At 41.1% G+C, this 15,615-nt stretch overlaps 1 protein-coding gene and 1 non-coding gene across 3 annotated transcripts in view; both read left to right on the forward strand.

Moving 5' to 3' along the window:
* The first annotated feature begins 1,053 nt into the window (after nucleotides 1-1,053).
* myo16 (myosin XVI) overlaps nucleotides 1,054-15,615 on the forward strand; it is an 82,468-nt gene continuing 67,906 nt past the window's right edge. The window contains exon 1 of one of the 2 annotated variants that reach the window (XM_044016253.1): nucleotides 1,054-1,175. Coding sequence is in view for 1 of the 2 variants with exons in the window: in XM_044016244.1 (XP_043872179.1) it covers nucleotides 11,976-12,003 (28 nt within the window). In the remaining variant the exon portion in view is untranslated. Of the gene's footprint in view, nucleotides 1,176-11,786; nucleotides 12,004-15,615 lie in introns of those variants that run through there. The other variant, XM_044016244.1, reaches the window with a different exon arrangement.
* Nucleotides 5,535-5,644, forward strand: trnal-caa. Its single transcript has 2 exons — nucleotides 5,535-5,572; nucleotides 5,599-5,644. It is a non-coding gene; the product is annotated as a tRNA-Leu (tRNA).

Raw genomic sequence — 15,615 nt, forward strand, 5'->3', positions numbered from 1 at the left:
CTCTTTGTGGTATATTAGAATTTTTTTAAAAATGCAAACATTTACTTGATAACCTACAGTTTATGTTGACAGTTGAACAATGTCTTACTGCTCAAAAACATGCTAAGTAGATTAAGGTTAGGAATCCAACCAGGAAATTCAGAATGTAATGGGTTGATACAGATGGGGTTGCAGAAGATCTAATTAAAATCCAGATTAAAAGCGATAAGATGTGACGGAAAGAAGATAATTGTTTTTTTCTTTGTGGGTGTGTGTGTCTTCCTCTAGCACATCTTTGTGTGGTCGTTCAGTGCTGACTTTTTTTTTTTAAACCTCTACCTCTCAGTCCTTTGTTTCACTGTAGACCAGAGATTGACAGACAAGTAGATGTTTAGATTTTTCTCTTGCCCCAGGTGTTTCTATGTGTCAATTTCTGCAGGTGGGTGTTGGTGATGATGGAGGTATGGAGGTGTGTCTTTTTGTTTGATTTGTATCAATGTCCAGGTTTTTTTTCCTCCCTTGTTCAAGGTCAACATGGTGATTATTAGCCAAGATGTAGCGTAATAACAGCAGCAGTGTTCATTAACTATTCATCACCTCACACTATACTGCACTGTGTGTGTGTGTGTGTGTGTGTGTGTGTGTGTGCGCATCTTGGAGTCACAAATACATCTGTTCATCAGATTTTTAAGGCTCCATTACATGTTGTGTATTTCTGTCTGTGACAGCTGGTTCAGGCTCACGTCTTAACACCAAGTTTCCAGACAAACCAACCTCTGTTGTGTCTCCCTTGTCTGACAGTTGTCTTTGTCTCCTGTTTGTGTCTCTCATGTGTCGTCTTGAAAACAAAGTGTGTCTGGTTGAGTACAATCTCTTCAGGGTGTGTACACCATATGAGGTGAGTTCTGGCACCTCCCATTTTTGTGTTTTGCACCCGCCTACTTGTGTTTTCACACCAGCTCAGTGATGTGATTTCAAAGAACAAGGGGGGGTGAATGCAAGTGAGACTTTGGGTGTTACTGTAACCCTTAGATGGAGTAAGTGGGCTGGCCTCTGGTCTGGAGAGGGGGAGGGACCTAGGGGAGAGAGAAAGAGAGAGAGCAAAGGCAGATGTAGGAGAATGAACAGCTCCAAGCGGCAGAGTTGCCATGGCTACGGAGAAACGGATGAATGAGTGACATCACAGTGGCGGAGAGGTGAGAGAGTGTGAAATTGATTTGGTGGTGGAGCACGGGGAGGCAGCTCCTGTTGGGTTTTTGTTAGGCAGACACATTTCTCTCTCCTCTCCTCTGCCCTGGTGTCTCCTGTGGTTGAGCTCTCTCCGGTAAGGCTCTCTGCTTTTTCTCTGCTCTCTCTCCTCTCATCAGAGTAAACGCTCATTACTGGGACGATGGCGAGCGCAGTTGTGATTTTCTTCTCTCATAACTGTCCGCAGGTCTTGATGACTGCATGTGTGGTGAGCATAGAACATGAAGAATGTAACGTGCATATGTTGATGTCATGTGCTGCTCCCGGCGTTCCACGGGGAATGAGAAGAAAGGCGGATATGTTGTGCAGTTGTCATTGGTCTAAATATATCATGAGATACTCAGTGTGGAAGAATGTTTGTGTTTCTGATTGGGAACAGCTGATTGTGCGATGAGAAACCCCCTGTACATGCTTAGGTCGTCACTCTTTAGAGCTGCAATTGAATTGAATGTGCTGCGACAGTGTTTGTGTGTGAGAGAGAGAGAGACACATGCTGTCTTGTTGTAGTGTTGTTGTTAAGCAGCTTGCTGTGCTGATACTTTCCGTCACTGTGCGATAATGTTCCGGTCCCTTTAGGGAAGTGTCTCAACAATTGTCCCTCTTCACAGGGACATGGGCCAGCTACTGATCAGCGCATTTGAAACTGGCAAAGTCTCTCTAAAAGTACTTCTGCAGAAGTGTGGACCCAGCTCCTTTTACTTTAAGGGTGGTCTTCCTCCTTTGCTGTGCACCACCCACCTGTGAGTTCATTTGCAAAGACCGTGTCATTCATGTAGATGTCTGATTAATGACTCTGTTGACCTTCACCGACCTTTGAGTGACAAACAGCTAAAGCTGAAAGCCACTGGCATTGGCTGGCATCCTGAATGGAGAATTAGATTATGTTAGGGATCAAATGATCAACATTTAGTCCAGATCTGGCAAGTATAATCTATTACTGACACTCTGGTCGAACATTTTGGGTAAAAGCTTTGTGATGTTTCTGTCATGTATTGCAATTTACATTTGAGTTGTGTTATTTTTTGAGTCAATCTTAAATGTAAAACAACAATTATTTATATCATACCCGCACATCATGTGAGATTGTGCGTCGGCATTAATGTCTGAGACACTTGATTCTCAGCTGGGTTAATGGTATAACAGTTTACTCAAGGAGAGGAGGAATTAATGGTAATACAGTAGCCTGTAGTCTCACTGTTGACATCTGAAGCAGACCCGGTGGACCCTCTGCCTCCACTGTAGGGATGGACAAAGAAGTTATTTTTGGTGTACTGCATGCACACCATTAGAATCTGTTTATTTAAAAGATTTGTTCAAAAGATTCATTCATCAAATCTTACAGTACTTTCTGCATGACCAGGACAGTCACGTAGGAAGTTAAAACACAAGTGACTGTGTGTGTTTGTTCTCGCTTTGGGCACAAGTATAAACATCTTGTGCCCATGGCTGACTACGTTAGCCGACAACATTAGCTGTTAGCTCGAGGGGGACACAGGGATTCCTTCACTAAGTGACTCACTGGGTCGTTTGCAGTAAACTAATCATGTATGCCTACCCACCCACCCCGCCCCGGGCCGCTGCCTCACTCTAGTCACAACAGAGATCACCCAAACGAATCATTTACGAACGACACAACACTACTCCGCTGTCTACTGACTCTCTGTGCCATTAACAACTCCATTAGACTGCACAGGACGAGGAATTGCACCGACATTAATTCTGCATATAACTGATGCGAAGGAGGAGGAGCAGGAGGATGGAAAGCACATCTCTGTGTGTGTAACTAGCAGAGTGTGCATTGTGAGCTCACCTATGCAGGTGCATCAAATGCACCGTTTAAATAACCAACACTCAACATTTAGACCAGGTTTTTGTGGGTCAATTGCAGCAAGTCAACATTGATATGGGGCAAGCTGAATTATTGCATTTTATTCCTCAAACACACCTGACATTGTTCCGCCAAGTTCTACAGATCTCGTGGCCGGGCTACCGTAATCGAGCTGTCAAGACGGAAAGGGAAGCTTCTCAACTATCTCATTCATTCAGAAAAACAGACCAACCCCCAAAAAATCCTGTACAACCAGAGCCAATTTATATATTTTTTATGCTTCTGTAACCAGTGATAATGGTATCTTTTTCTCCTTTAATGTGTAGTTGAACAGTTAAAATGTTCTGATGACATGTATACTGATGTTAAAACCTTGTGTGTTTTATTTAGTTTTACCCAGAAATCACTGCAGGACACTGAACAAAGGTCATATGTTGCAAATAGTTGCACACCCAGAAAAATTGCTGTTAAGTGAAAGTGGTAGAACAATGTCAGGTGTGTTTGAGGAGTGAAATGTAAGACTTCAACTTGCCCCATCTCACTGCTGATTTGTTCTATGATCAATAGGAAGTGAATGAAAACACTTTCAGACATGTTCATTTGAAACTGAGGAAATGTATTCCATGTGTTTTATTTTCAGTATCCAAAATTAAGAGTGGATGTAGAAAAGCTCCAGCATGTGTTTGTATGTTGGCTGAAAGGCTCAGCTGAGTAAATGACTGACAGCTTTTTGGATAACATGGTTGGGGCACAAGTGGGTCAATAGTGGAGAACTCTATCTCTTAGTCTCTCTCTCTCGCTACCCTGCAGGAAAACATAGTGCAGGTTTTTTAGTACAGACTCAACATTCAGTGATAGGATCAAAAGCAAGTTTAGTGAATTGGATTATTTTGCATCATTGTCTTCACTCTGTGTCTCTCTTGCTTGTATGCTATGTGCATGTTTTGTGAGTGTTTTTCTGTGTGTGCGGTCACTCCGCCGCACATGTGATGTCACATTTTTGGCTAGACTGTGGTCATAAACACTGCCATGTTTGTGTGGAGGATGGTTCAGTTATGCAGTTGCAGTGCCACCTCAAGGGTTTTGCTGCTATTTCAGTCACTGTATTTATTGAGGCTAATCATTCACAACAAAACGTTTGCCGTGGACAATCAAGAAAGATAGAATGTCTGTGTGTGAATGACAGTGAGACAGGTGGCATGTTGAAGATGCAAGAAGTAGAGGCTAGAATGCAGAGGAGTTTTAAAACCTGGGGTCAGCTACGCAAAGCAATGGACAGCGAAGGAGATGCAGGCATTGAGGAGTCGGTGGAGACGAGTGTCAGGGGTGTTGTGGGACAGGGATAGTAGCAAAAGGGAAAGGGATGGGTTGGTCTGCCGGGCTGGAAGAAAAGAAGAAGACCGTAGAGAAGGTTCATGGATGTTGTGAAGGAGGACATGAGGACAGTTAGAGTAACAGAAGAGGGCAGGATAGGATTATCCTCTGTGGCGACCGCTAAAGGGAGAAAACAAGATGAAGATCATGATTGCTGTAGAACAGCTATATAGGTGGCCTTAGGTCTTTTGCCTCTTTTTCATTATTTTTAGTTTGCTAATTTGCATGTTAATTAAGGGTGAAGATCAGATATTGAGATCAGGGTATTTAACTTGCCAAATCTGGAAACCTGTTTGTGTATTCGCATAATTCTGTATAGTGAAGGACAGTGAACTTAAAATTGAACTTGTTTTGCTAATATATTTTTTTCAAAATGACTTACATTATCTATACTTTAGTGTTTATATCAAAATTATTTTATGGGACTAAATTATTATTAGTTTTTTTTGGGGGGGAAAAAAGAGGGACTTAATCCCTGGAAATGAATATTTAAAACGTTAGTTTTGAGCCCTTTGACCTTAATGTGAAAACATTGTATGGAAAGTAGATGTTTGACCTTGTCACTCTCTGCAGGGCTATACCAAACCTAGTAAAGTAGAGACTCAAGATTGATTATAGCTTGTCCCATGGGGGAAAACAACGAATGCTGAGATCAATGTGGAACTTGTAAAAATTGCATCTAAACTATTGTCACAGCAGCAGTAACAGTTATCAGACAAGTGCAACAGGATGAATACAAAAGAAAAACATAAATCATGCTGCCATTACTGTTACAGTTAACTCGCATATAGACTGCTTGAACTACTAGTCAAGCTTGACTTTGCCTTTTCATGAGCTGAAATCAATAAATATCCTCAACTACTGCAGCTGCATACTTGTTAAACACAAACCTGGTGATTGCTATGACTTATACAAATGATCAGTCAGACTCATAGAGTACTCTAGTATACTTATAGGCAGCACAAAGTCATGTAACATTGAATTATGGGGTGCTGTTATTTCTGCTCAAAACAATCTGTCAATCATTTTCATTTTATTGACTGCTATGATTCTCAGTGGTTCACGTGAAAAAGGTCTAACAGGAATGAACAGCAGGTTTGCCACTGTCAGGATGGCCGAGCGGTCTAAGGCGCCAGACTCAAGTTGTATAACTTTCCTGTGAATGGGACTTCTGGTCTCCAAATGGAGGCGTGGGTTCAAATCCCACTTCTGACAATAATTTTTTTTCTTGGAAATGCATGTTTATTATTTACTATCTTTATCTTTACTGTCTTTGCTGCTGTGACAATGCAAATTTCCCCACTGCGGGACCAAGAAAGGACTATCTTATCTTATCTTAGCTGTCACTATTTTCATTTTAGCTTCTTCTGTTGACTTCTGTTGAAATTCTCTCCACCTGTTCTCTGCACCTTGGCAAAGTACGAGTGCATGATTGTTGAAGGCGCCGTGACTAAATGCTTGTGTTTGCCTGCAGATCTGTTTGTGTATCGACACATGATGGGATCACTTCTCACGGCTTCAGCAAATCTAAGTCACAAAATGGAGTATTTTTCCTGCACAAAACAAATCTCTCCTCATCCCACGACTATGTCTGCAGTGAACTGTGTTGTTCAATATCTGCATTTGATGTAATTTAGACATGATTGCACATTGTTGTACATGATGTAGCTTTAACGTGCTACATTCATCAACTTGGCATTAAAATGATTATAATGTCATGTGTGTCGGTAGAACCGACTGTAGATGAGTCTGTTCGCACACTGTGAGTCACTAACATGGTGGTCATGATTTTCCCTCTACTTTGTCAACTGAGAGTGTATGCTATGTATTGGATGCTTGTTTAGTATGGAGCTGCTCACATGCTGGCTGCGCTCTTCCATTGTTTGTCTGGTTATTGATCGTCTGTCGCCGAATGTTGCATCCTTTACGTTCCCATTGTGCCAGCTGCCAGGTCCTGTGAGCGACTTCCAGATTTTGCAGTAGATGTGGAGATGGGAGGTTATTTGAGGAGAGAAAGGGACATGTATTCTTCTGCGTAAAGTGAGGCATTTAACTGGAGAATGTGATAAAACAGAGAAATGGGCTGATAAGACATTACTAATTATAGCGCTCCTCTGATTCTTCGTGCCTTGATCATATATTAATTCACTCTTTTTGACAAACTCCCCTGATTTTGCTTTAATCCCCCTCCCTCATGATTTCCTCTTGCTTTTTATTAATCCTCCTGGTCAGTGGTGATAATCACTTCACCAGTCTTCCACTTGTAGCAATATATTAACGGGATGTTACAGATGTTTTTTAGGCAAAATCACTGGGAACCTATTAACAACAGGGTAATATTTTTGGTAATAACATCAATAACACATTTTTCCCAGACCCCATTTTTGAGTGATGCATTAGAAATATTGCAATGTATTAAAAGATGCTGAATTTCTCATATGTTTAGCTGCTATTATTGTACTACTTTTGGTACCTTACTGTCAGTGTAGGTTAAACAGTTGCATTTTTTTTTATATATATAAAGGGTTTGGACATATAAACTCACGTTTAGAATTATTGTTTGCTCTGGTTTGGTTTAGTATGGATGGAGCATAAAGGTTACTTCACCTGCCATGTGTTAAACCTATCAAACAGATTTGCAGCCATGTCTGTTTGATCAATGCCTGTGAGCTTTAAAAGTAACACTTGCTGCTGTTATTGACTCATACTGGCAGAGCTTTGGTATCTGTTCTGTACAGATGGACAGCGTGACATTCGGGCCGTCATCAGCTTCATCTGTTCAGTTATGTCCCTCTTGCATTTCAGAGATATCACAAACTCAAGAATCTACTGATACTGATATCAGTCCGATACAGGCAGTCAAGACCTTTTAAACTAAGGAGCTGACTAAGGAACACATTTGTGCCATTTCAAGCTATTTCAAACATCATTCTCCAACTGTGTAACACATATTCTTCTCCCATGAAAAAGACATAAACAGCCCACAACAAGACTCGGCTAAAATGATTTTTATTTACATTTTTTACAGTCTATTGATAGTGAAGCATGCGATATGATATATAGGATTTTTGGATTGTATCACATTTTACAATTTTATTTGTCTGATCCAGTGATTTTGACCAGTATTGGACCGATACAAAGTGTCATAATTATCATAATTATATAAAAATAAATCTTAACCTTTAATAGGGGCATGCTTTAGTCAATGTAACCTTTATTACCATTCTTCTGCATTTGACATACAGAATACATCTGAACAAAAAGGATGTCTGAAAGGAAGTTTTTTCATGTCAATTTAGATCTTCCCTCTTTACCAGGAAAACCACCATTCAAATTCATTTTGATGAAAAATGCACTACACTTATATTCCTTTTTATTTTTAAAAGGCAGCAGGCAGTCACACCCATGAGCACTTCATGAACAGTGTGTCGAGGCTTGTTATAAGTCTGTCTTCCTCTGAATGGTCATAAATTACATAGTGAAGCATTTATTTCCTTCTGTGGTTGAGTCGGTGGATTTTGTCAGTGCTCTGCAGCATCATGCTGAGAGAAGCCTTGAAATCCTCCCTCTTTGCAATTCAACAAAATTGCTGCTAAGCTATTACCTAGTATTATTATTAATATGAGATCATAATGCTTGCTGTTGAGCTCAGACCTGGACTGAGCATCTGATCTGGCGAGAGAAAATGGTTGGATTAGGGTACAATCCAACCTACACGCTGATACACTGATTAATGCTGATTTCACACAATCAGAGTGGGAATAAATCTGTATCTTTAGTTTTTTTTTTTCATCAGTGATTATCAATTACCATCAATTATTAAGTAGGCTAATGCAAACCCTTGAAAATAATCCATGTAAATTATAGCAGTGTGCTTTCCTTCTTGCTGTTTTTGCAGAAAGTAGAGCATGAGTATGAGAACAAAGTTAGAGCAGTGTTATTTATCTTGCTTAAACTTTATTATACAAAAAAAACCCAACAACCAATAATGCTTATGTGCAAGTCTTATAAAACAATGTAAATCTAGGAAAGGATGCAATACTTAAATTTCCAAGCTTGAGCAAAACCATGTGCAAAACTGCATCAATGCGTCTTTGTGTAGCCCAAGGATATTTGTTCAGTTTTTCCCGACTTCCACTTCACTTTCATTCGTTCATAAATATTTAATTCTTACATTAGTTATTTTTCGCTCTCACTCCCCGAGTAGCTAACGAATAACCACCAGGGTGTAACGCACCGCGTATCCCGTCTGTCAGCACCCTTGTTGATACATCACTGTTCCCTGTATTACAGTGTGGCGAAAATGTGTTAACACAACTGCTGACAGTATGTTTCTCTGTATCACCACCATGAGCAAACTGTGATAACAATAATTACAGTGTTAAAGTCTAAATATGCTCAAGATTAACTGGGTTCGAAATTACTCGCAACATAATAAAAATAGAACGTGTAGCATAAAAAAAAGAAAGTGTTTCGCCGGTAATACAGTTAACAAAAAGAGCAGTGGTGCATGGTATTATAACAATCAAATCTAATGCAGTGGGCGAAACATAAGCTGTCAGCTGAAAAAAAAAGTGTGTATTGCAGTGGAATTTACTGACAAAGCTAAATACACAGTAAATGATAAAATATGTGATGAAGAATCTTGTGCGAAACATTAATAATGATAATAATATGCAGCGTTGTTTTATGCTCAATGACATTTTAATCACAGCATGATGGAGGTACAGTGGAGAGGGGTTACTATAAAGACTGAAGGAGGCAAGAGAGTTAACATGATTAACCAGAATTGAGTCTCTCTGTGTGTATGTGTGAGATAAAAGTAGAGAGATAATTAAGAGAATCTTAATAATGGACTTGCACATGTTGTGTGTGTGTGGATCCAGCTGCATTCACAGGAACATGAAGCGATAAATAATACATGCTAATGTTCAAAATTCAAATTCGGTACGTAAAATAAATAAACATTTATTTGTGTAAACGATGTGTGATAAAACATTTATCCAAAGAAATCTCTTCATGCATTATGCATCACCCTAAAACGTGCCTTTGCCCATAATGGGAACATTTCCCTCATCAGACATCCCACTCAGTCATTGCTATATAAACAGACTGTACGCAACCATGTGCATAGCCGTAGAAATCAAGGAAGTAACGCAGTCACAGTATTGGTTGACACCTGAGCGTGTTGAAGACAGCTGTGTCGAGGGAAAATGGAGTTTGTCATCTCCTGTGTTGGACAAACACTGCTGCAGTGAGTGCAACGCTGTTGAGTAAAAGCACAGACACAGTCACGTCATGTAACCACACACATGTGCTACACAATGAGCTGACATACTTAATATTTGTTCTCATGTTTAACTTGAGACATCCTTGCACTAGAGTATAACATTTTGATGCTCCATATTGTCTTAAATTAATAGTTATTTCACAAATCATATCAAAATCACGGTATTTGTCTGAAAATTGGACATTTTACACAAACTGTTGGGCTCTAACTGACAACACACACACACTAGTAAACACACTGCCATTGCTGCGCAACATGAACCCGCACTATATATCGATACATATCAGAACAAGGTGCTGCATGTTTTTAACTCTCTACTTTGGTCCCATTGTTTGTACTTTTTACATACCTGCGGCTTGATCTGTACTGTGGCTTTAAAGTATAGAAATGATTAGGCTGTGACACTAGCACATTACTATGTGGCTGCTACATCACAGATAAGTTAATTTGCTCTCTGGTGTCTCACATTGAGACCTTGCATAACCTTGTCCCAGTGTTTCAGCACATCACTGCTCTGTGATACAGCATGCACACGTCTGTTATTATTGCACACACAAAGTCAGTAATTCTTCACAATGTTTGCATGAAAAAAAACAGGATTTCTATATTATCCATATAATACACTGAACGCGTGTGTACATCCACAGACAAATCTGCCGTGTTATTTTGCTAAGACAAGCATTCGAGTAGCAGTTGTCTTGGCAGTGTTTTGTACAAGATGCAGCGAGTTGCTTCACTGACCTGATTTCCTGTGACAGGAATTACTCGAGCTTTGTGCCCGACACACACACACACACACACATCCATGTCGCAGTCTCTGTCTTCCTCATGTTCTCTTTCAAGCTGCTCCTCACTGCTGTCACAAAATGAACCTCACCTGCTTCTCATTGGCTTGTATCCCATCTAAACAACAGCAAGAAAGTAACAGCTCCAAGTCTCCCACAGAACATGCAGCATGCTGCATAACCCGCAGAAGATGTGCTGACACTGAGGCACAGATTTCCAAAATGTGGGTGTCACAACACTACTATAATTATCATTCATATATTCATTTAGCCTTGGATGTGTGTGAATGTGTGTGTGTGCGCGCGCTGTCTTCCTCATAGATCTTTCTTTTTTCCCTTTTCTCACCATCCTCCTGCAAAAGCTGTTTTTAATGAAAAACTTATGTATTCATGTATGCAAATCAGCCTTAAGACATTGCCCTATAGACACACACACTCTGCAAGCCCATTATGTCACTTAACACTATGTGTATATGTGTGTGTGTGATGGAGCATACGATGCATGATCTGATGCCATAATATTTCCATCAACTATACTTATCTGTTAATTTGCAGTCAGTTTGAAACCAATGATGTGCACTTAACCTGCCATCCCACCAAAAGCCGCACTGCAGCAGCCTCTCTCTCTCTCTCTTTTTAGCTGCCCCTCTATCCAATTTAATGCCCCCCATCTCTTGCAATTTCTTCTTTCTCTTGCTCCCCCTGCTGTATCTGCATTTCCTCCATTTTTCATTCAGCTTCTGTCTGTTTTCCTCCAGTGACCCCCTTTGCTCTCCGCTCTCCATCTCCCTCCATCTCTTGGAGGCACAATTAATCCCCCCCTCCACATTTTTTCTCCTTTGGCTGAGGATAATCTAAGAAAGTGTGCGTCTGTGTGAGTCACTGCTTCTCTGTGTGTGTGTGCATGCGTGTGTGTGTGTGTGTGAATGTGTGGCAGAGGCTGAATGGGAGGGGTGTGTGTAAGGTGAAGAGCATTGCGTCATTGGGGGTGTGTTGAATGGTAGGTGGGCTAAACCGGCTGTCAGTCATTGATGCGAGTGGAGCACGTGCATCGGTCATGGCTTGGAAGACGTTGTGCGCTGGTTATTTGGCTGCAAGCGCCGGGTGCTAGAAACAGCCGGAGCTCCCCTTACAGACAGAGGGATCGTGGGAGCGTGTGTGCGTGTGTGTGCGTGTGTGTGCGTGTTTGTGTGTGTGGAAGTCTGGGTGCATTTAGATGCTACATGGGCTGCAACTGGAGCTGCTGCTGATGCGGGTGAATAATGCAGTCAGGGGGACGGAGTTTGGACAGCATGCAGGGAGTGAGATTAATAATGCATCCTGCGAGGTTACAGGCTCTGCAATAGTTAGTTTTATTGGAACCTGTAGCTGCCTACTGTCTGCCTGCCTTCTTCACTTACTGACTCTCCACCTACAGTGCTGCCTGCTCGCCTTTCTACCAGACTGGCAGACTGTCTGACATATTCAAAAAATGTCTCACCACCATTTCATCAAATGTTGTAAGTAGCCGGTCTGCATCTCTTTATCCTTGTGTGTCTGCAAGTGTGTGTGTGTGCACTTGTGTCCGTGGTATTTGCACTTACTATATATATAGTGGGTGTCATATAGTGTATGAGTTTACATGCTAAGGAATTCTGGTAACCAGTTGTCGACACAGCAGCCTAGTCTGAACTTCAAATGGGTATTCTTGTCCCTGGTTGTGTGTGTGTGTGCGTGTGTGTGCAGTAAGTGGGTGTGTGAGCTTGCTGCAGAGAGCTGCTGCAGATGTGTGAAGTTGACCGGTGAATGCGGCAGGTACTGTATAGCAGCAGAAGGGAAAGAGATGAAATGGAGCCACAAGGATGGAGATCCCATGAGCGTCTGGCATATTCATGACAGACTGACAAAGAGGGAAAGTCATTTCGATAGGAGGAGGACAGATGGAGGAGAAAACTGAGGGTGATTTGGAGGAGTGCTGGGGAAAGGGAGGGAATGACAGGATTGGGAAATGGAACGGAGGTGAGGAAAGGAATGTGAACAATGCAGCCAAGTGGTATGAGATGCCGTGATCGGACACATAACGAGAGAGTAAGGGAGAGTAATGCTGGTATCTTGTCTGGTAATGGCAAAACAAACACGTAATAAAGAGAAGAGAGGATACATAACTGAGTTGTATGATGCAGCATGTCATAAAACCTCCCCTTGATTCTGAGATCCTTAACTCTCCCACCCACAAATCTCTACCGGCTTTATACATGCATCCACATCCTGCCTGTTCGTGATGTCTACAGATCGCAATTTGTATGTGTGTGTGTACTGTTTGTCAATTGTGCACTCCTGCTCTGCTTTCAATGTTATTAGTCTGAACCCGTATGTGACGTTTCACATTCAATCAATAGCTGATAACCTGGAGATGGGAAGGCAGAAGAAAGCAACTGCTTTCTACCTCCCTCGCTCTCTCCCTCGCTCTCTCTCGCGCTCTCGCTTTCTCTCTCTCTCTCCATTCACTCCATCTCTGCTGAGATCCATTCAGCCCTATTTTCCGTTTGACTCAGTCTTACTGTTCTCTCGCTGTCCTTATTCACATTCCTTCGCTCTGTTCTGAGCGTTCATGACACTGCAGCAAATGTCAGTGTCGTGTGTGTTTGACTTTTCAGCGCAGACAACACGTCGTCTCATCATCTTTCAGTAAAATGAACTGTAGTTTTTGCACATTTTAATGAAAATGAGATGTGATATTCATGAGTGTCAGTCATGGACCTGCATATATTTATTTACAGTTTTTTGCTACAAAACATTACATTTCTGAATGAGCACATCCTGAAACATTTAATTTAAATAAATAAATATATTTACTGCCTACATACTCAATGGATTGTGCATGACTGAAGCTATGCCATTTTATGTGATGTCCATCAGGCACTGATGCATCTGTAGCATCTGTGTAAATGTTTCCCTAATAACGTTTGTGGGTGACCGAGTGTGAAGTATGAGCAGCTGAACAAAGATGAGATGATAGTCAGCAACATTAGGTATTGTGTGGTATAATGAACAAGGTCCTCAGTCAACTTACTTACTGTACTTCTGGTAGTGCTGGTTAAAGAAGAGACTTTTGAATTTTGAGTTTGTTTCTTAGTCTGGCAATTTTCTACTTCACTGAAGCTTCTGTTTAGAGCCTAAATATGTTGATGCATCGGTTATTATAGAAGAAAAACAGACTACTCTTTTGATTAATCTAACCCCATGTGATGTGTAACCGGCCACCTTCTTGTCCTCAGCAGTTCCTGTTTGATTTGAAGAAGTAGCTGTAGCAAGATATTGGTCAGGACATGGGTACTTTTCCTCAGAGTTTGTGTTGTATTGTTTCTTTAATAAAATCCCTGCATGGAAAAACATGGTGGATATCGGGTGCATGCCCATCCCAGAGATTAACAAAGTGAAAGTGAGGCTCACAGTTGACCAATATAATTATGGATGGTGTTTCCCTGCCATCATTATACTGTGTAATCATATTTAACGTTATCATGACAACTTAAAGAAAATGTCTAGACTGTCTAGAATCTTTATCACAATACATGATAGTATTTTTTTTTTATTATTATTTAATCAAGACAATTAACAAATGTATAGACACATTAGTTTAGGCTAACAATCTGTGTGTGTGTACCTGCAGTGAAGTACTGTATGTGTCAGTATGTCAGGGCAAGTCATATCAGTGCAGCTACTTTAATATAGTGATTGTCTTCTATGATCACGAACCGACTACACTCTGCAGTTACTCCAACAAGGACACTGAGGAGGAGAAGAGAATGTGCAGCGAATAAATGTGGGAGTAAGCTGGACACTTGCAAGATTGAATGACAAAATAAATTAGAGTAGCTAGCAGACTAAATATGTGTGTGTGTGTGTGTGTGTCTGTGCGCAAAACCCTGTGCCAAAAATATAATACAGAAGACACCTGGCATGAACTCTATGAAAATGCCCCCCCCCACCCCGTCTGCAACCTCAGTACAAAAGGACCCTCTTTGCATGTCTAACCAGAGCAGATGGCGTTGGTCTATTGTGCAGGATGTGTGTTTGTGTATTTGTGAGAATACACGGGTGGAGTAGGCAGGTGTTGGAGATGTACAGTATATCAAATAGAAAAAAAGGCATAAAGACTCAGTGCTCAGCCTGCATATCTTTGTTTATTTTAGATAGAGATCTAGTTCAAACACAACACAGCCTACTATTGTAAAAAGGAGACACAACGTACGTCTGTTCATATCCGTTGGAAGACTGTTGGGACGCTGTTATCCACCCCTGATTTTTTAAGCACAGATCAAATACCTTTTGGACATCACTGTGCTGATTTTCAAAGAGATGAATAGAGGTGATAAAGTCGAGTCCTAACGATACTTTTCCATCTGACAAACAGACCGATGTGTGCTCACCCTAATGCAGAGAGAGGAGAAAGAGAGATACAGATGAAATGCAGAGACAAAGAGAGCCACATCCAAACAGATCAATGACATGTTCAAACTGAACACCAAACAATGAGAGCAACAAAGACAGTGCACGTTCTGGTTTGTAAAATCTATGACATACAGTATTAAGATGGCACAAGCAAAAGAGGAAGGGAGGTGGTGAGCCAGAAAGAAAATACAAGACACACTTTTCTGCACATTTTGCTTGTCCTCTAGGCTGGCAGTGATCGCACATATTAAAGTACCAATTACATTATGTATTCTTTGTAAAATTGCATGTCACTATCTAAGTGTAAATCAAATTCTGACCTCACCTACTGCACAATGGGTTAACAGCTGCCTTAAGATTTGATCTGTTTGGCTAAGTTCCACTGAGAGGCAGAGAGTTTATGCAGAGTCAGGAGAATCACAACGCTCTGTTGGGACTGGAGAGAAGAGATACCACACTTGATATTTTGATGCTTCGTTCAAATCAGCCCAGGGCTAAACAAACACAGCCATCTCCTTTGCAATAAGTATGCTGACTGACTGCCCAAACAGAATCAGGCAGTTCTGCCAGGAGGCTTTAATCAACCAAACCAAGCCTTGTCTCACAAGCATAGTATCAATGTCAGAAGGGTGTGATGGGACCCAAACGCAGCTCAATTAGGCAAAAAGGCAGTTTGT

The sequence above is a fragment of the Solea senegalensis genome, linkage group LG2 (genome assembly GCF_019176455.1).
Source record: "Solea senegalensis isolate Sse05_10M linkage group LG2, IFAPA_SoseM_1, whole genome shotgun sequence".
Classification (NCBI taxonomy): Eukaryota; Metazoa; Chordata; class Actinopteri; order Pleuronectiformes; family Soleidae; genus Solea; species Solea senegalensis.